The sequence below is a fragment of the Herpailurus yagouaroundi genome, unplaced genomic scaffold, assembly GCF_014898765.1.
Source record: "Herpailurus yagouaroundi ecotype Mexico unplaced genomic scaffold, PumYag 217, whole genome shotgun sequence".
Classification (NCBI taxonomy): domain Eukaryota; kingdom Metazoa; phylum Chordata; class Mammalia; order Carnivora; family Felidae; genus Herpailurus; species Herpailurus yagouaroundi.
This window is the reverse complement of record NW_024412448.1, coordinates 474308-493737: the sequence shown is the minus strand read 5'-3', so window position 1 is coordinate 493737 and position 19430 is coordinate 474308. Positions and strand designations below refer to the sequence as shown.

The following is a 19430-nucleotide window of genomic DNA, read 5'->3' as shown; positions in this document are numbered from 1 at the left end:
GGGGGAGGGGGAACTTCCATAGACCCACCCTGACCAGGAAGGGGGCGGGTTTAGGCCGAGCAGGGCCACCGCAGCCCGTCGGGGTGCCGCCCGATGCTTGGCACTTCAGGGAACCAATAGGAACGAAAGAGCTATTTGAATTGGCCAATACAGGCACGGCGGGGGCGGGTTCTTTTGAGCCTTATAAAGGCTGCGGCCCGTGAGGCAGGCGGTGGCGGAGGCTCCTGCAGCGGTTGCTGGCGTTGCGGTGCGGAGCTGCTCTGCGCCCCTCGGATCCGACCCTCAGCACTCTGCTCCCACGCCAGCCTACCTCGCTCCTCGGCACCATGACCACCACCACCACCTTCAAGGGAGTCGACCCCAACAGCAGGAATAGCTCCCGGTGAGGCTGCGGGGACGCCCCCGCTCGGCGCGGGGCTCGAGGGCAGGGCAGGCCGCCGTCCGGCGGAGCCACGGGGGCAGGGCGGCGGGTCGTTGGCGGTGACGTGCCCTGGCTGTCGCGCTCGTGCCCGGCCGGGCGGCGGGGCTCGACCGTCTGCTCCGTCTTTGTGCCGTCGGGCGAGCCCGTCGCGCCGGCCCCACCCGACTCCCGCTTCTCCCATTCATTCCTCCCCCGGAGCGAGGAGTCGGTCGGGGAGGGCCGGGGCCGCTGGTCCTCGCAGTGCTGCGGGCTTTCGGTAGTCAGGCCAAGCGGACAGGGTTCGTTTCCTTCCCTTTGCGGTGCGGCTGACCGGCCCCAGGGCGGTGGTCTTGGCCCCGACGTGCCGGGGCAGCCCCCGGGGCGTCCCGGTCAGGCCCCATTGTCCCACCTCTGGCCACGCGCTCTTGCCTCTGGCCCCGGGCAGGTGGCGGTGCCCCCCCCCCCCCCCCCCGCCCCGGTGGCCACCCCCTTCGGCCGCAGCGATTGAGTCTTGCGGGCGCTTATCCACTGGGGCCCGCCCGGCAGGTGGCATTTGTGGTCGGGCGGGGGCTGGTCATCGCGACCCCCACGCCCGTCCGGGACCCAACCGTCAGCCCTCTGCGAAGTGCTTCTCCTCTGCTAACAAAGGAAAGACCCCTGCTCCTTCCCCTCCCGCGCCCACCTCCGAACGCAAAAGGGTGGCGAGCCTGTCCGAGTGGGTTTTCTGCGCTCAAACCTTCGGACCTCGGCCTTTGCATCCCTCCTCTTTCCCTCCCCCTTTTGACGTTTGTCAAACGAGTTCTTCCCTGGCCCGGGTTCCCTAGCAGGAGGAGGTTTCCTGTTCTTGGGCGGGGCCGGAGACATCCATTGTCTCTTCCCTACTATCTGCACCTGGGATGTCGGGGCCTTTCTGGCCACAGTCGCTACTGCATTAGGGGATGAGGGCACTGGGTGTTTGCACTGGGATCCTTTTCCAAGCCCTTGCCTGACTTGGTGGAAGGGTTTGGAACCGGCGGAAGGTGTCCACATTGTCTCGGCTAATTGCACACTGTTCTCTTTTAAGACGGGATACAGGCATCTCTGGGATCCTGCTCAGGGCTTGTAGGAAGCTTAGGTTTCACTTTTTCTAGGCATCTATTCTTCATTGATCACGACCTGCAGTCGTGTGCGGCCAGCCTGGGGGTCCTGGGCAAGTGGCACAAAGGGAGCCATTTTGTGGGGCTAAGAAGACAGCCGTGAAATAGCAGTGCCTCACAGGGGTTGGAGAACTTGGGGACAAAAAGCTGGCCTCAGCAGCGAGGCTTAGGCGGCAGGTTGGAAATGACACCCCTTTTCAACTCATTCCTTTCCCTTATACAATGTAGGAAAGTGGGAAAGATTTAAAATAAATTAGTGGGTCCTGGAAGGTTGGGGACCTTGAGGAGGATAGACCTACAAAAATACTGGTCACTCCCTCTTCTGTTGTCATTCTTGCAATGAGATCATTTTTTTTTGCCGAGGACACTGGAACACGCCGAACCTTTCTTTTTGTGCCATGCGGTCAACTTTCTGCTGGTCAAACTGTAGTGACTGGAACGTGAAAATTTATACATTATGTAAAAAAAAATCAGGTTTCATCTTTTGGGGTTGAGTGTAGTTTAGTGCTTCATAAAAAATTTCAGTACCCAGGTCAAAGGAATCCTCGTGCTAGTTTTTTGATACGGATATTCGAAATGTGAGACCAAATGGTTTTGGGTTCTGCAGAATAAATGCTTTCATTCACCTTTTGTCATCAATTTCCCTCCAGTATCGTGATCCTAGGACTGGAGCTTTGTCCTTTTATTTACTTCCTACCTTTACTTCCTCTGTAATCTCGCCTAATTTTCCTTCAGTTGTTTCTGCAGTAACATTCTTCTGGCTCCATAAGCACATTGTAAATTTAGTCTGGGGCGGGATGATCTGCAAAGATCACATGGGAGCTCTGGCATCTAGAGAAAGAAGAGAGAAAAAGTGATTTTTGGTTTTTTAATTGTTATCCGTGGTACATGGGTCCATTTTTGGTGAGTCTCAAGTAGGTAATCCTGGTTTAGTTACCCTGTGTGGTTCAGAAAGAATAGGAGAAACTTAAAAAATAAAATTGGAATAATTTCTGTCTTATGATCCAAATCCTTTGTTTGGGGATGTCTCACTGTTACAAACGGGCTTTACAACACTGACGTCATCAGAGTAGGTATTACCTGCTCTTGCAAGAGGAACACAGACCTTTAAAAAGTTGGGTGCGCAGAGCTTTGACTTTCTTTTTAAGCCGGTGTTTGGGCACTAGTGTCTTTTTTTCTTTTTTTAAGGCCAAAAAATACTTCCCAGACCATTAGGGTTCTGGAGATTTTCATCTGGCTAATTCATGAGGGTTTAATTACGATGATAAAGGAAAAAAAAAATCATTCTAATCTCAAGGGAACAAGTGAATTTTGATTTTATTGACTCTTTGTTGATTTGGGTACAAACAAGGGATAAAAACCTGGTTGCTTCAAACTTTAACATGAGAGAAAGCCTATTAAGAATTTATAATACACTTTTAATTATGATTTAAACCATTTAATTAAGCAAACCTAAAATTATCAACTTTATATAATGTATGCCTGAATACACTTATCTTAATTCATATAATGAAATTAATCCAAGTGGATATTTAATATCTAAAACTTGAAAAAAAAAGTAGAGTTATAAATATTTTACATGTTACCAAAAACACAGTGGGTCTCCCCAACCTCCCCTCCCACACCACCTCCCCGCCCGAGGGGGAAAATAATGACATTTTTATTTAGTGCAATTTCTGTATTGAATTATACTGTGGACACACACAAGTCTGTGATCCAGGGGAGGACGCTAGAGGACCTACAGAAGAAATAGAAGACACTCTAAGATTGGGAAACATGGAAACTAATCAAAGCACCAGTACATAGGTGTGTAGGAAAATGAAAGAGAAAATGGCCTTCTGTGCCTCCGGTATTTTAGCACGTTGAGCACTTCTGTGCTGGCCAGAGACTGAGGATTTGGGTTCTGGTCCTCGTCACCGTCAGTTAACTAATGTTGGACAATTTCTTCAGAGGCTCTCGGGGCTTGACTTTGCGCTCTTTAAATTTTTTTTTTTTTTTTTTTTTACATTTATTTATTTTTGACAGAGTGAGACAAAGTGAGAGTGGGGGAGGGACAGAAAGAGAGGGAGACACAGAATCTGAAACAGGCTCCAGGTTCTGAGCTGTCAGCACAGAGCCCGATGTGGGGCTCGAACCCACCAACCATGAGATCATGACCTGAGCCGGAGTCAGACACTCAACCGACTGAGCCACCCGGGCGCCCCAGACTTTGCGCTCTTTAAAATGAGGCTGTTGAACTAGACAGAACAGAGCCCAGCAAACAATCACCCAAGGGCTAAACGCAGCGGGTACCTGATTTTTACATTTATAAATGGTTGCAAAAAAAGATTCATTTCATGACTTGTGGAAATTATAGGAGAGTCAGATTGCAGTGTCTGTAAATAAAGTTTTATTGGAAAATAGCTGCACTCGTTTGTTTGCATGTTGTCTGTGGCTGCCTCTGTGCCACATGACAGACCCCAATAGTTACAAAATACTGCATGACCCACAGGCCAAAAATATTTACTCTTGGGCACTTCACACCAGAAGCCATCCTTTCCTCCGTGTTCTACCTGGTATTCTTTGAGCCTATGGAGAGCTCTACTAGTCTGCTTTATGGAGGAGGTTGAGGTTTAAGAGATGGGCCCGGTTTTGAGGGATGCTTGAGGAAAGGGTGGAGAGTGCTCTAGGCAGGAGTAAAGATGGGAGTAAATACCCCAAAGTGGAGATAAACCAGAACTGTTCTGGGGAACAGTGAGAAAATGACTGGATTGGTGAAGAAGATGGTAAGAACTAGATACGGTTGAGAGGCCATGTTGATAGTTTGTCACGTTACCTTGCATCTCTGCTGGCTTGCGGGTAGTGGCCACATGGGAAGAAGAGGCAGTGTTAGAGAGTCCAGGCCAGGGTGTCAGCAGAGGAGCCACAATTTCTGCTGAAAGATCCAAGGGGACACGGATGTCCACAAATGATCACATGCAGTGGCCAGTAGGAAAATTAGTACTGTCAAAAGAAAGATTGTCAGGGAGGGGAGCTTGGACTTCCGCTCAGGTCACAATCTCACGGTTGGTGGGTTCGAGCCCCACATCAGGCACTGTGCTGACAGCTCAGAGCCTGGAGCTTGCTTTGGATTCTGTCTCTCTCTCTCTCTCTCTGTCTCTCTCTCTCTCTCTCATTTTCGCTTAAAAAAAATGAATAAATGTTAAAAAAATAAAGTTAAAAAAAAGAAAGAAAGGTTGTCAGGGAATTCTGGAACCCAGAAGGAGTCTTTGAAAGAATTTTAGATTAGTGGCAATACAGAAAAATATGAAGTATAAAAAAGGACATTGAAATTCACCTGAAATCCTATCTGAGAGCACAAACCCTGGATGCCATTGTGGTATGGGTACTTCTCAGGCCTTTATGTCTAGTTGTGATGCTAATAGCTACGACTGCTGCCTTCTAAGCACAGTATATTGGATATTCTTAGAATAGTCTTATGAGGCAATTACTACTAACCTCTTTTGGTAGAAGATAAAAGCAGAGGCCACTGAGTGGCTCAGTTGGTTGAGCATCTGACTCTTAATTTCACCTCAGGTCATGATCTCAGGGTTGTGGGATTAAGTCCATGTTAGGCTCCGTGCTGAGCATGGAGCCTGCTTAAGATTCTCTTTTTCCCTCTTTCTCTGCCCCTTTCCTCTAAAAAACTGCTCTCTCTTTTAAAACAAAAACAGAAACAAAAGAACATTAGAAGAGAAAAGCAAAACAAAAGTCAAGCAGTTTATCTAAGATCACACAACCAGATAAATTTATCTCTGTACACGTCATTTTGTGTAACACGTCATTGGGCTTATGTTTGTCTTCCAGCGTTTTTCATTCACTGTGTTTTGGGTAACTTTTCATATCCACTAATGAAGGTAACTCTTACCCTAATGTATACAGCTTTCTGTTGTGTGGACATGCTTTGATAATTAAGCCTTTGCTAATGGACAGTTAGGGTATTCCCAAATTTATTTGTAGATAAACATTTTTAAAGGAGTATCCTTGTATATATATCTGGTTATCTAATTAGGGCAATTTCTGGAAGTAGAAATGCTGGTTCATATAAAAAGCAAACAGTTGACACATATTATCAAAATGTCCTTTAGAAAGTTTGTACAGGGACACCTGGGTGGCTCAGTCTGTTAAGCGGCTGACTTCAGCTCAGGTCATGATCTCACGGTTCGCGAGTGGGAACCCGAGTCAGGCTCTCTGTTGTCAGCGCAGATCCTTCTTGGGATCCTCTGTCTCCCTCTCTTTTGCCCTTCTCCCACTGGTGAGTGTGCGTGCTCGCTCGCATGCTCTCTCTCTGCCAAAAATAAATATTAAAAAAAAAATTTTGTACAAACAAAAGTTTGTACAAATGTGGTCCTAGTCTTGAAGAAAAGGGCTTTATTTCTAAGTACAAGATGAAAGCCAGAAACTGTGAAAAGATGGACGAATTAAACTTGGCAAAAATACACATAATCAACAAAGGATAACATCACTAGTATATGAAATGCTCTCAAAAAATAAGTAAAAGAGGGTGCTTGGGTGGCTCAGTCAGTTAGACATCCGACTCTTGATTTCAGCTCAGGTCATGATCTCATGGTTCGTGGGTTCAAGCCCCATGTGGGGGCTCTGTGCTGACCACACGGAGCCTGCTTGGGATTCTCTCTCTCTCCCTTTCTCTCTGCCCCTCCTCTCCCCTACCCTCTTCTCTCTCAAAATAAATAAATAAACTTTAAAAAAAATACATAAATTGAATAAATAATTTTGCCTAGCTGGAACTTACTTTGGTAAATAAAATGAGTGAGGGATATGTTTTGTTTTATCAAAATGATTAGTCAGCCCAATGCAGTTTTTCCCACTGATCTAACATTTACTCCAGTGGCAGTCATTCTGAGAGAGAACTCTTATCTTGACGGAATTCTGAGGAGAAACTGGCAAACTCTTCATTGTGGTAGGAATTGTTAATGGATTCACTCATTAAGTGTAAAACATACTTAGGGGAGCCTGGGTGGCTCAGTCGGTTAAGTGTCTGACTTCAGCTCAGGTCTTGATCTCAAGGTCCGTGAGTTCGAGCCCCGTGTCGGGCTCTGCTCACAGCTCAGAGCCTGGAGCCTGTTTGTGATTCTGTGTCTCCCTCTCTCTGCCCCTCCCCCACTCGTGCTGTCTTTCTCTCAAAAATACATTAAAAAAAATTTTTTTTAACATACTTAAAAATCAGATTTGAACAACTCATTAGCAAGCTTGATCCTAGTAGACATATAGAACATTAACAAATACACATTCTTTTTAAGAATATATAGATTTATAGAATTGAGTACATATTAGGCCATAAATCACATCTCATCACATTTCAAAGGATTCGTATCATACAGACTGTTGTCTGTGTTGTAGTTAAAAACTAGAAATTAATAAACCAGAAAGACCCCTGTGTTTGGAAACTGATACATGTACTTCTAAATAATGTATGGGTCAAAGAAGAAAATAATGGGAAGGAGAAAATATTTAGAGTGGAACGATAGTTAAAAAAACAAAACTTGGAATGCCTTTAGAGGGGCACTTAGGAAGGCATTTATGCTGTAAGTGTTTAATTTTTCCTTTTCTTATTTTTAAAATTTATTTTTATCTTTTTCACTGTTTTAAAAAGTTTAAATTTTAGTTGACATGCAGTGTGGTATTGGTTCAGAAGTCATTGATTCAACACTTACATACAACACCCAGTGCTCATCACAAGTGTCCTCCTTAGTACCCAGCATCCATGTAGCCCATCGCCCCACCCACCTCCCTCTGTCAACCCATAGTTCTCTATCACTAATAGAGTCTCTTGTGGTTTGTTTCCCTCTTTTCTTTTTTTTTCCCCCCTCTTCCCATATGTTTCCTTTTCTAATATAAGGAGCTGTGTTTGCAAATGACAACTGTTCTTTATTTGGAAACTTGAATAAAATGGACATCCTCCTAGAAAAATATTTTTCAAACTGACTTAAGAAGAAATAGAAAACCAGACTACTCCTGTCTCCAGTAATAGAATTGAATCCGTAGTTAGAAAATCTTTCCTTCTATAAAACCATCTCCATTTTCTGTGTTTTGAGCAGTGACAGGACAAGTTAAATTGAGTTCTTCCAGGGATGGGACACGTTGGTCAAGCCAAGCAGGAAGCTTTGGAAATGGACAAGTGCTGGGTTTCCTTGCTGAACCGAAAGCTAGAGAGTCCAAAGGTGCCTGGTTATCGAACATTCTGTGAATCTTAACACCAGTTTCTCATACGGACTTCCTCCTTGTGGCTAATTGTTCATGTTTACTAGTGAGAATACTGTGGTGCAAGTGTATAAATGGGGCTCGCTGGCGATGGCTAGATAGGAAGAGACTAGTATCGCTCTCCATGGGCTTCTAAATTGGTCAACTTAACTTTTATATGTATAATCTTCCATTTTTAATTTTGTTGAAAATAAAAATGGAAATGCTTTCTGAATAAATAACAAGATATGCTTCTAAACTTTTTTGCAAATGCATCCAGCTGATCCTATTAGGCAAGGTCTGTTAGGTCTTTTGCCATTATCTAAAAGGGGACGTCAGCCAGGCTGTTATTTGTGATAACTTTCAGGCTTTTTCAGCTGTCTTCATGTCAGAAGTCCTTACTACAAATATTATAAAACAGCATTTTGTATCTTAACATCCAGTGTTGAATTTTTAAAAACTTTCAGTTTTTTAATTGAGAATAATCTATTAGTCTCAGGTGTACAACATAGTGATTCGACAATTCTATACATTTATGAAATGCTAACCACGATAAATGCAGTCCTCATACAAATTTATTATATTCTTGACTGTATTCCCCATGCTGTACTTTTCAGCCCCATGATGTACTTATTTTATAACTGGAAATCTGTATTTCTTAATCCCCTTTCCTGGTTCACCCACCTTCCTACCTGTCTCCCTTCTGGCATCCACCAGTTTTTTCTCTGTGTTTGTGATTGTTTCTGGTTTTGTTTTTTAACGTTTTGTTTATTTTTGAGAGACAGAGAGAGAGAGTGAGCGGGAGTGCGTGCATGTGGGGGAGGGGCAGAGAGAGAGGGAGACGGAGAAGCCAAAGCAGGCTCTGTGCTGTCAGCGCAGAGCCCGATTCAGGGCTCACACAAACTGTGAGATCATGACCTGAGCTGAAGTCAACACTTAACCGACTAAGTCACCCAGGCGCCCCATTTCTGTTTTTTTTGTGTGTTCATTTGGTTTTTTTAGGTTCCACATATAAGTGAAATCATGTAGTATTTGACTGTTTCTGTCTGACTTATTTCATTTAGCATCATACCCTGTACATCCGGCCATGTTGTCTGAAATGGCAGGGTTTCATTCTTTTTTATGGCTGAGCTGAGTAATATCCATTTTCTTTATCCATTCATCTATCAGTTGACAGGTAGGTTGCTTCCATATCTTGGCTATTGTAAATAAGGCCGCAGTAAATGTAGGGGTGTATATATCTTTTCAAATTAGTGTTTTTGTTTTCTTTGGGTAGATATCCAAAAGTAGCATTACTAGATCATATGGGATTTCGGTTATTAATTTTTTCAGGAAACTCCATACTGTTTTCCACAGTGGCTGCACCAGTTTACATTCCCACCAGCAGTGCACAAGGGTTCCTTTCTCTCCACATCCTTGTCAACACTTACTTCTTGTCTGTCTGCTACTAGGCATTCTGACTGATGTGATCCAGTGTCGACTTTATACCACAACAGAATCAGTTCCCTTTTCCCATTAGCAGCTCTCTCTTGGAGGGGGTGGGGTGGGTGGGTGGGTGGATAGGAGGAATGAATGGGTGAGGGAAATGAATTTGAAAGGTGTTTGAAAACATTTATGCTGAGAAATGTTTTGGCATGATCTGAAATGGATGTTTTTTGCCATTACTCCCAAGGGTTTTGCGGCCTCCAGGTGGTGGATCCAATTTTTCATTAGGCTTTGATGAACCAACAGAACAACCCGTGAGGAGGAACAAAATGGCCTCTAGCATCTTTGGGACACCTGAGGAAAACCCCCCTTCATGGGCCAAGTCAGCAGGTACTGCTTATATGTGTGACCACTGATCAAAGGTACAGACCCAGCATGAATAACTACAGTTGGTTTTGTGCTGAGGAGCAAAATCTAGCCCAACCATAATGAGATCAACAACAGTTAAGTCTTGTCACTGGAGGAAAGCCTGGGAGAGGGGTCAGAATAGGGATTGAAGTCAAATTGGGCTATTTGGTTCCTCTGTAGAATTTTTAAGCTCTCACTTAACCTGTTTGCTCATTTTTTGATACAAGACTAACATGAACATCATTCACAAAAGAAGTGTTTTGCTTTTGGTCTTTCTGTCATAGTCCTTAAGGAAGTATGTTTTAATTCAGGTGCCAAGTCTAGTGGTGGCAGAGAGGATTCTGAGTCATCTGGACCCCAGAGAAGGAACTCTTCTGAAGCAAACTCTGGAGACTTCTTAGATCTGAAGGTCAGTGTGACAACACAGGGTTGGGGGGGAAAGAAAGGCTTTGAGGTTAATCTGGTTTGGAAATTGACTTCCTTCCTATTGTAATAAGAGCTTCAGTTCTGTCACTAGAGCCTTACATAGAGGTGACTAGGGAAGGGCCTGAGGCCATACTGGTGCTGGAAGATCCATAAAGAGAAAAGTCAGAAAACTGAAGTGACATGATCTGGGTTGGTTCACATGCCTCTTCTACCAGTTGGATCAGTCTCTCTCTTTTCACTATCGATTTTGGGAACTTCTGGATCACACTTCCTACCTAAGTCGTATATAGTAGTGTGTGTGAGGTCAAAGACCTGACGAACGTTGCCCAGTTGTTCTGAGCTGAACTCGAGGAGACTGCAGCCTGGGTGTTATCATCAGTTGTCTGCAGAGGAACATGATCCCAATGTCCCCAGGCAGGTGTCTGGAAGCCTGGTAGGGTGGCCTCCTAAGTAGGGCCCTATGAGCACACAGTGGTGTCAGCCATCCCAGTGTGGAACCCTCTTAATGGACTTTGGAATTTATAGAGGCCCCTCAACAGCTAGATAAGGAAAAAGGAAAGGGAGCATGGAAAAATAAACTTACCAGTTTCACATTCTGATAAAAGATCCTCTGAAATGCTAATTGATATTAGGCCATCGGTGTAAATGTTAAGGTTTTTTTGGTGTGTTGGGTATTGCTGGCACCGGGGCAATTTGTCATGCAGCAGTTTTGTATAGCATTGTCCCAAAGTCAGTATAAAGGTTGTAATGTAATTGTGTTGTGGCCTGACCCTGAACTTGACTGCATCAAAATGAACTTCCACGTTTGGTTTCAAATAGTAGCCTCTCAGAACTGTGACTGCTTTATTTGTTACAAAATTAAAATCTGAAGTAAAATTTTCTTTTCTTTTCCAGGGAGAAGGCGACATTCATGGTGAGTCCTTCTGAAGTACACATTTCTGGTTCTGTAAATGGTTTTAGAATAGAGCGGAATTTTTCTTGAAATAGTGTCTTGGGGAGTGAAACCTGGCTTTGCCCCAAGGGCCAGCACAGCATACCCTGGGTGGAGAGCAAAGAAACACAAAACTGGGAAGTTAGCAAACATGGCCACATGTGCGTCCGCCGCAGTGAGAACAAGGCCGGGAATGCACAAGAAAGGAAAAATGGAGAGTCCTTCACAGATAGGTGTGCAGTAGTTGGGCTGGTGGGTGTTCCTGTTAATGAGAGCTTTTTAGTAAAAGGCTCTGGCATTTCAAGCTTGGCACACAGCATTTAATTTACAAACTTTGATTTTACACTGAGGTGCTTATTCAGCAAGACGTCGGCAACTCTGTGATCTCGTGGCTGATGATTTAGGAGGCAGATATAAATTTTCATCCATGTTACCAATTATATGTGGAAATGAGCTATAATCATTTCTTTAATGATGTTAAGTCTTTGAAGTATTTATTGGCACTTCCTTAACAAGTGCCAGAGAATGACTATTGCATGTAACGAAAGGCGTAAGTGTGTCGGGCAGCAGGAATCGGGTGAAAGTTGACTCGGTGAAATGCAGCAGTCAGAAGGCCCTCTGGTCCGGAAGGAAGACCATTACATTTTGTGAGGCAGTCTTCCCGTGAAACAAGTGTTGAGGAACCAGACTCCTCTTCTGCCCTCTCACACAGCGCTTCTTTCTTTTAAAAAAAAAATTTTTTTTAACGTTTATTTATTTTTGAGACAGAGAGAGACAGAGCCTGAACGGGGGAGGGGCAGAGAGAGAGGGAGACACAGAATCCAAAGCAGGCTCCAGGCTCTGAGCTGTCAGCACAGAGCCCGACGCGGACGGGGCTCGAACTCACAGACTGCAAGATCATGACTGAAGTCTGATGCTTAACCGACTGAGCCACCCAGGTGCCCCACAGACAGCGTTTCTTGATGGGCACGGTGGGAAGAGAGTCTGTTGGGCCTTTGTGAGCGTTACCTGGGTTCTTCCTCCATGAACAAATCACTTTCTCACTGGATTGAAGATGTATTAGTTATTGTTCATGTCCAGTGTGTTCTGTCTGAAAAGACTCTTCCGGAGTTTAAAAAAAAAAAAAATCTTGAAGTCTTTTCAGTTCTGCTGCTTTTCATATTCTGAAATACTTCCACTAGCAGACCTTACTTAGCAAGAATTACCTAATCCTTAGTCACTACTTTTGGGCAATGGATATAGTTACGAATTTGGGAAGCCTGGAGAAGGATGAGAGGGCCTTGATGGAGTTATTAAAAAAAAAAATGTGTCACTTGACATGCTACTAGTAGTTCTCTCCCAGCTCGTTTTTTTTTTTTTCAGATTCTTCAGGTGAGTAGCACACTCATGAAATTGTCATGAAATGACAAGGGGCACAATGATTCAAGATCCATCTGGGGGAGTAGAGGTCAACCCCGATTCTGTTGCCAAATTTACTTCGAAGCCAAGCTATTGTGCTTGGTTTAAGATAGATTTGGTTTGGATATAAGGAAGGTTGCCGTTCTCTCTTGAGAACTAAACCTAGGGATGGCTAAAGGGAGCAGTGGGAAATCTGCAGCAGAGGGAGTAGGTCTGCAGAATTTAGGTACAAGTCTTTCCTGCCTTTAGGCAAGTTAGTCTGCTGCATCTCTTGCTGTTCTGATTCTTTCACCCTTGTAATGAACCACTTTATCATTTATCCTGACGTAGGTATCTGTTCAGTGCCTTGTTGATTTGCCAAAGAAGAAAGACAAGTCAGGAGTATATTAGATGTGTATTATGGTGAAGTGTTTGTTTAAAGTCCCGTTTTTCAGTCATTAGATTCAACAAGCAAAAGCTTTCTCAGTCAATCCTGTATAAGTTTCTAAAGCCTCTCAGTTCCTGTACTTATTACTTCATTACAGACTAAGGGGACGTAGTAACAGACTAGCCTCTGTTCTTTTTGGCTGGAGCATTTCTGACTAGACAAAGGAGCATTTATTTATTAAAAATGTTTATTTATTGGGGGGGGGGGTGTGGGGCAGAGAGAGAGGGAGAAAGAATCCCAGGCAGGCTCTGAGCTGTCCGTGCAGAGCCCAACACAGGGCATGAACTCACAAACCATGTACTCATGACCTGAGCTGAAGTTCAAAGCTTAACCAACTGAGCCACCCAGGTGCCCTGACAAATTTGAGCATTTATTTTTTTTTATTAAAATTTTTTTAATGTTTGTTTATTTTTGAAAGAGACAGAGCATGAGTGGGGGAGGGGCAGAGAGAGAAGGGGATACAGAATCTGAAGCAGGCTCCAGGCTCTGAGCTGCCAGCACAGAGCCCAATGCGGGGCTTGAACTAAAAAACCACGAGATCATGACCTGAGCCAAAGTTGGATGCTTAACCGACTGAGCCACCCAGGTGCCCTGACAAAGGAGCATTTAAATTAAGGCCTACTGTTGTTTATCCTCCATATGTGCTTTTTTTTCTTTTTCGGCATGTTATCTAGTGAAAGACAAAACAGTTCCTTTAATAATGAAAGACGGGGGATACCTGTATGGCTCAGTCTGTTAAGGATCAGACTCTTGATGTTGGCTCCAGTCATGATCTCATGGTTTGTCAAATCAAGCCCCACGTCAGGCTCTGCACTGCGAGCGTGGAGCCTGGTTGGGATTCTTTCCCTCTCCCCCACTCTCTCTTCCCCTCTCCTGATCATGCACGTGCTCTCTCTCAAAATCAAAACAAAACAATAACAACAAAAAAAACTTTAAAAAAAATAATGAAAGACAAATATAAGAATGGTAGGTGTGAGCTTGATTTATCCAAAAATCAGTAGGAAATAAATGATCACGGTAGAGCTGCGAGGTAATGTTTTGTCCTTTAGAAGTACTCATGGGGCGCCTGGGTGGCGCAGTCGGTTAAGCGTCCGACTTCAGCCAGGTCATGATCTCACGGTCCGTGAGTTCGAGCCCCGCGTCGGGCTCTGGGCTGATGGCTCGGAGCCTGGAGCCTGTTTCCGATTCTGTGTCTCCCTCTCTCTGCCCCTCCCCTGTTCATTCTCTGTCTCTCTCTGTCCCAAAAATAAATAAACATTGGAAAAAAAAATTAAAAAAAAAAAAAAGAAGTACTCATAACTGCTTGATCCAGGCAGACAATGGATACCTGTGAGAGCCTGTGCAGGGGTGAGGCCAAGTCCTAGTAGCAGCAATGAAATTGCTTGAACTGATAGGCTGGTTGGCTCAAGTGGAACTCATGCCCCGTATTTGTCCATCTTGGATTGTTTCAAATCATGGGTTTTGGGGTTTTGTTTGTATTTGTGGTAAATGGGACATATTTTTCTAGGTTATTCACGGGACACTTATCAGAAGACTTGGGTTCTCAGTGTTGATGCATTTAATCCTGCTTCCCGTGCAAACAAGAATGTATCAACAGGAAATTAAGGCGTGACCCTTTCTCACCAAGCTTTAAGTTAATTATCATGAGGGCTGTCATTCTGGAAAGCTCCATACTGATTTTTACTTGTAGTTCAATACTATAGAACATCATATGTGTTATGTTACTTCTATAGAATGTTATAAAAATTCTTAAAAGGAAATGTCAAAAGCAGCAGTAGCATATTTCTGAGAATTCGTTGAGTTTCTCATTGAAGACTTCTTCCCCCTTGGACTTCTCGGTATCAGTTCGCTAAAACTTGGTACAGGTGCTTTTAGGAACATGAGCTTTTAATGGTTAGTCTTTGGGGAACTTAAAGTACATTTTTTCAAAATTAGAACTTTTCATCGGTGTCAAATATGAGGGCCATATGAATTTCTTACATGGTATAGATCATAACCAGTATTTCTGTTTCACTGCTTCCAGGGCTTTGGAACACCTTAATCTAGGGGAGGAGGGAATAAATGTCTTTAAACCTTAAGGTAGTTGTCTCCCAAGTTTTATGAATTAGTGTTTGGTTTCTTTTTTTTTTATTTAAAAAAATTTTTTTTTTCAACGTTTTTATTTATTTATGGGACAGACAGAGACAGAGCATGAACGGGGGAGGGGCAGAGAGAGAGGGAGACACAGAATCGGAAACAGGCTCCAGGCTCCGAGCCATCGGCCCAGAGCCCGACACGGGGCTCGAACTCACGGACCGTGAGATCGTGACCTGGCTGAAGTCGGACGCTTAACCGACTGCGCCACCCAGGCGCCCCAATGTGTTTGGTTTCTTACACTAAAGTTGCCTTTGTGTGTGTGTGAGAGAGAGAGATTGAGGAGAAGAGATTTTAATTTTTTTTTTTTTAGCATTTATTTTGAGAGAGATAGTACATACATACATCCAAGCAGGGGAGGGACAGAGAGAGAGAATCCCAGCAGGCTTCACACTGTCAGGGCAAACAGAGCCCATCTCGGGGCTCGATCTCATGAACTGTGAGATCATGACCTGAGCAGAGATCAAGAGCTGGGCACTTAACCAACTGAGCCACCCAGGCACCCCCAAGAAATTTTATTCTAAAAATTTTTTTTAAATGTTTGTTTATTTTTGAGAGCCACAGAGCACAAGTTGGGGGAGGGGCAGAGAGAGAGGGAGACACAGAATCTGAAACAGGCTCCAGGCTCTGAGCTGTCAGCACAGAGCGCAATGCGGGGCTTGAACTTGGGAACGGTGAGATCACGACCTAGGCCAAAATCAGATGCTTGACCGACTGAGCCACCCAGATGCCCTAAGAGATTTTATTCTAAAGCAGGTGTGAGATTATGCAACTGAATTGAGACCTAGCATTTTACTGTCACTTTGGACTTTGAACAAAGACTTCCATATTTTGGAAAATGCCTCATTAAGAATATATATTTGTTGGGAATTTCACAGATTAGTGAATCATCAAGCAGTCTCTAGGATGCTGGATAATCGTACACTAATTCTGAAGCCTTTAACATGGAAAGTACGTAGTTAATATATATGGGAGTGATCTAATGGAGATATTACTAATCAGTAGGGGAAAGGTAGACTCTAATAAATGATGTTGGTACTGTGGGTTATCTCTGTGGTTAGAAAAAGAAATCAGACTCACCTAGTAATCATGGAAATGTAACATGAAACAGGAATGAAATAATATTTTACCCATCAGTTTGGCAAATTTTAAAGTGAGGTGGTTATCAAATGATGGATGTGCAAAGGTGTACGGACAGCACAGTCTGACACGGGTTGGGGGTAGAACGTGGCACAGCCTCCTCTAGGGAGGGCGATGCATAGTGTCTGTTCAGATTGAAGATGGTAGCCCTTGTTTCCCCGTGGGCACCTTTGCCAGTCTATATACATTCCAACTTTGTTTGGAATGGTTGGGTCGGTTCCAGTTTTCATGACTAGTACAGCTAATGCAGTACTGTATTATATCAAATATATTGAATCATGTGATAAAATACTATAAAGGAGTTAAGTAGGGTAAATTATGACCATGTGTATAAATATGGGTAAATTTCCGAGTATAAAAAAAGGAAGTTGGTATCAGTACAACAACAAAACCCAGAAGTATATATTATCTGTTTAGGGAATAAAGTATGCTTATAAGTAAGTATAACAGAGGGGCTAGAATGGACACAATTCCGAGTAGGGCCTCTGGGAGTCAGAAGAAGAGACCCACATGGAGGTGGACTTCTAATTTAAAATACATCTTCATATATTTGTACAATTTAGAAATGAGCACACACAGAAAAAGGCCTGGGGACAAATAAGGCAAAACACTAAGTGGTTAGTTTTGGGTTGTGGGAACATGGGTGAATGATTCTTGTCTTATATATCTCTAGGTATGATTTAAACCATCCTCCAAAAAAAAAAAAATCTTAAGACTCTCCATCTTTCCTAGAAATAGTTGCTTAGTAAGCCTGAACCTCCTTCTGTTTTTCTAGAAAACGTGGACACAGATTTGCAGGCCAGCCTGGGGCAGAGCGAGGAGAAGCCCGTGCCCGCTGCCCCCGTGCCCAGCCCGGTGGCCCCGGCCCCAGCGCCGTCCCGAAGAAATCCCCCTGGCGGCAAGTCCAGCCTCGTCCTGGGTTAGCTCTGACTCTCTTGAACTCTGTCGTTTTATTTGTTTGTTTTCTCCATGCTTGTGAACTGCACAACTTGAGCCTGACTGTACATCTTTTGGATTTGTTTCATTAAAAAAGAAGCACTTTATGTACTGCTGTCTTTTTTTTTTTTTTTTTTTTTTTTTTTTTTTTTTTTTTAGAACAGGTTTCTCTTTATCTGTCCTGATTCCTCTGGGTCTGTAGGCCATGGCATGAGTGTTTTCTAGTAGTAGATTGGAGGGAAAGTTTTGTGACACTTAGTATGGTGTTTTTAAGAATAATCTGGTTCCAAATGTGTTAGAGGATCTTTTGTACTGAGGTTTTTAAAACCCTTTTCTTGTCAGCTTTACTTGGGTTTACCAAGCCTTGATTGGGCAGACCAGTAAACAGTCCACAGGCATGTTCCTTCAGGCCCCCAAACACAGGGTTGTCTTTATGCCAAACCTACTCATTGTAGCCCTACCTTGTCCGTGCCCTTTGCTAAAAGCATCTTCCTGTGCCATATGGAACAGTAGAGGTCTGTGCCTCATGCCTTGCTGCCTGCAAAGCAAAAAAACAAAAACAAAAACTGCCTTTTTCATTTTTGAACCTTAAGAAATAAGCCAGATACTAACTCAACTAGCTGATGAGCTAAGCCTGCTGCTGTCTTGCAGAGGAAGGCTTCGATGTGCACTCAAACTGACAAATTTCCAAGTGGTAAAGCAAGCGAGGGCGGTGGCCACACAGAAGTGGGTCTTCGTCATGAACAGACCCCAAGGGGGCAGTGCTCTTCTTAGATAACTTGAAGCCGTGTGCATGATGCTGGTGCTTGACCATGAACTGAAGTCTCATCCTTAACATGTGTGTTGTACTTCACAATCCTGGACTGTTGCTCAAAGTAAACAATGTGCAAATTTGGAACATCGTGTCCTGTGTCATCTTTTTGAGATCGTTTCACTGTTCTACCTGTTCAGTTGCTTTTTTCTTTACTATAAATCCTGTTGCCCAAGAACCGATGAGTCACTAAAGTTAAAAGACTGTTGGAAGGCCCAGAGAAGTAAGTGGGCTTCTCTCAAAAGAGAACAGGTTTACAGTCATAGCAGGAGCTCAAAATGCCAAAAAGATAGTTAACTGATACCTGTGCTAATAAAATACAGGGATACGGATAAATTATAAAATATTTATTAGGTAGTATATTTTAGACTCTTCTACCCACTCTCTGTGCTGGGCAGTAACATGTAAGTTTTTAAGTCCTCTCCTCCATCAAGGTGCTTCTCAATGGTGGGTGGCTACAGAAGAGCACTCCAAACGAAGGGGAGGAGGATCTGAGCAGACAGAAGAGAGGAAAGCTCTTTGCGTTCAGGCAGAAGGTTCCAGATCAACATGCTATATTTATATTAAATGTCCAAATTGGGCATTAAGACTTGGCTTTTAGGTCTAGCTGCACTACTACCCAACTGTGTTCTTTAGGCTTGTCATCTTGGATCCAGTTTCCTATCTTAAAATGTAAGACCGTTGAGACGATGAGCATAACCACTGGCTTCATTTGAACTATTGGGACATTTCTTTAGGAAGAATAGATTCAGGGGGTGTAAAGCTTTTCTCCCTTAAGGTGCAAAGAAAGCATTTGCAAAATGGAGAATCAACAGCTTTGGTATAGGATCCGTCTGATTTGATGAAAACAGGTTAGCTCTGCAAATACTAGCCTGAGTTATGGTTTCTATTGGAACCTCTTTGGAGGTAGGGAACCTGTCTGTACCCTTCTCTCTCTAATGGTGGGATCCTGGAAAAGAGATGTCCCTGATTTGTGTCACACTTGTACCTTGGCTTTAAGTTTTTATTTTTTGAAGATAAGTGCCTAATCAAATTTCAAGTGTTGTGAGGGACAGCTCTGCCAATCATTCAGATACTATCAGAACAGATTTTATGAAATTCTATGTAACATGTTTGCTAAGGGTGTTAAATTTTCTACTTAGAAAGCTTAGGGTTTACAAAGTGGAGTTGAATGATTTTATGATGATGGCAGAACAATCAGTATTTCGTTGACACTGCCTGGGTATAAACTGGGTATAAATCCAGTTTGTGTGACTTGAATGGGAAGGAGGGGGAACATTGGAGGACTCACTATTGCCTACAGCGATTGTACCTCTTCTTGAGAGTTTTTTAATTAGATCACTTTAGAAGGAGAGGCTAGTCTCCCCTTTGTAATGTGTTTCAACATTGGTTTGGAAGTATTGGGTGCTCAGATGGGGAACTAGAGGAAGACGGGTCACTTAATCAAATCTGAGTTTATGGTTTGTAGGAAAATGTATTTGGACGTAGTCAGGAAGTTGAGAAAAATCTACAAAGGAGCGTCAACAAAACTTAGCCATGTTAGGCATTTTCTAGAGGGGGCTGTAACTGCCAATTCTAGAACAGCGGTGTCCCTTCCACAGAAAGGACCTTCCCCGATTACCTGAGTTTGTTGGAAATCG

The 19430-nt window shown here is 43.5% G+C and overlaps 2 protein-coding genes and 1 non-coding gene across 3 annotated transcripts in view; 1 reads left to right on the top strand and 2 right to left on the bottom strand.

Annotated features, from left to right (window-relative positions):
- Positions 1–192: 192 nt before the first annotated feature.
- JPT1 (Jupiter microtubule associated homolog 1) lies at positions 193–17877 on the top strand. Its single transcript, XM_040456378.1, has 5 exons — positions 193–382; positions 9428–9570; positions 9900–9997; positions 10909–10927; positions 16819–17877. The coding sequence occupies exons 1-5, from the start codon at positions 327–329 to the stop codon at positions 16965–16967; spliced, it is 465 nt and encodes a 154-aa protein (XP_040312312.1). The 5' UTR covers positions 193–326; the 3' UTR covers positions 16968–17877.
- Positions 2333–19430, bottom strand: part of ARMC7 (armadillo repeat containing 7) — a 38421-nt gene continuing 21323 nt past the window's right edge. The window contains exon 3 of the mRNA XM_040456376.1: positions 2333–2367. Coding sequence (XP_040312310.1) covers positions 2348–2367 — 20 coding nt within the window. The 3' untranslated portion in view covers positions 2333–2347. The remainder of the gene's footprint in view (positions 2368–19430) is intronic.
- On the bottom strand, positions 3651–3735 carry TRNAR-CCG (transfer RNA arginine (anticodon CCG)). The gene has a single exon. It is a non-coding gene; the product is annotated as a tRNA-Arg (tRNA).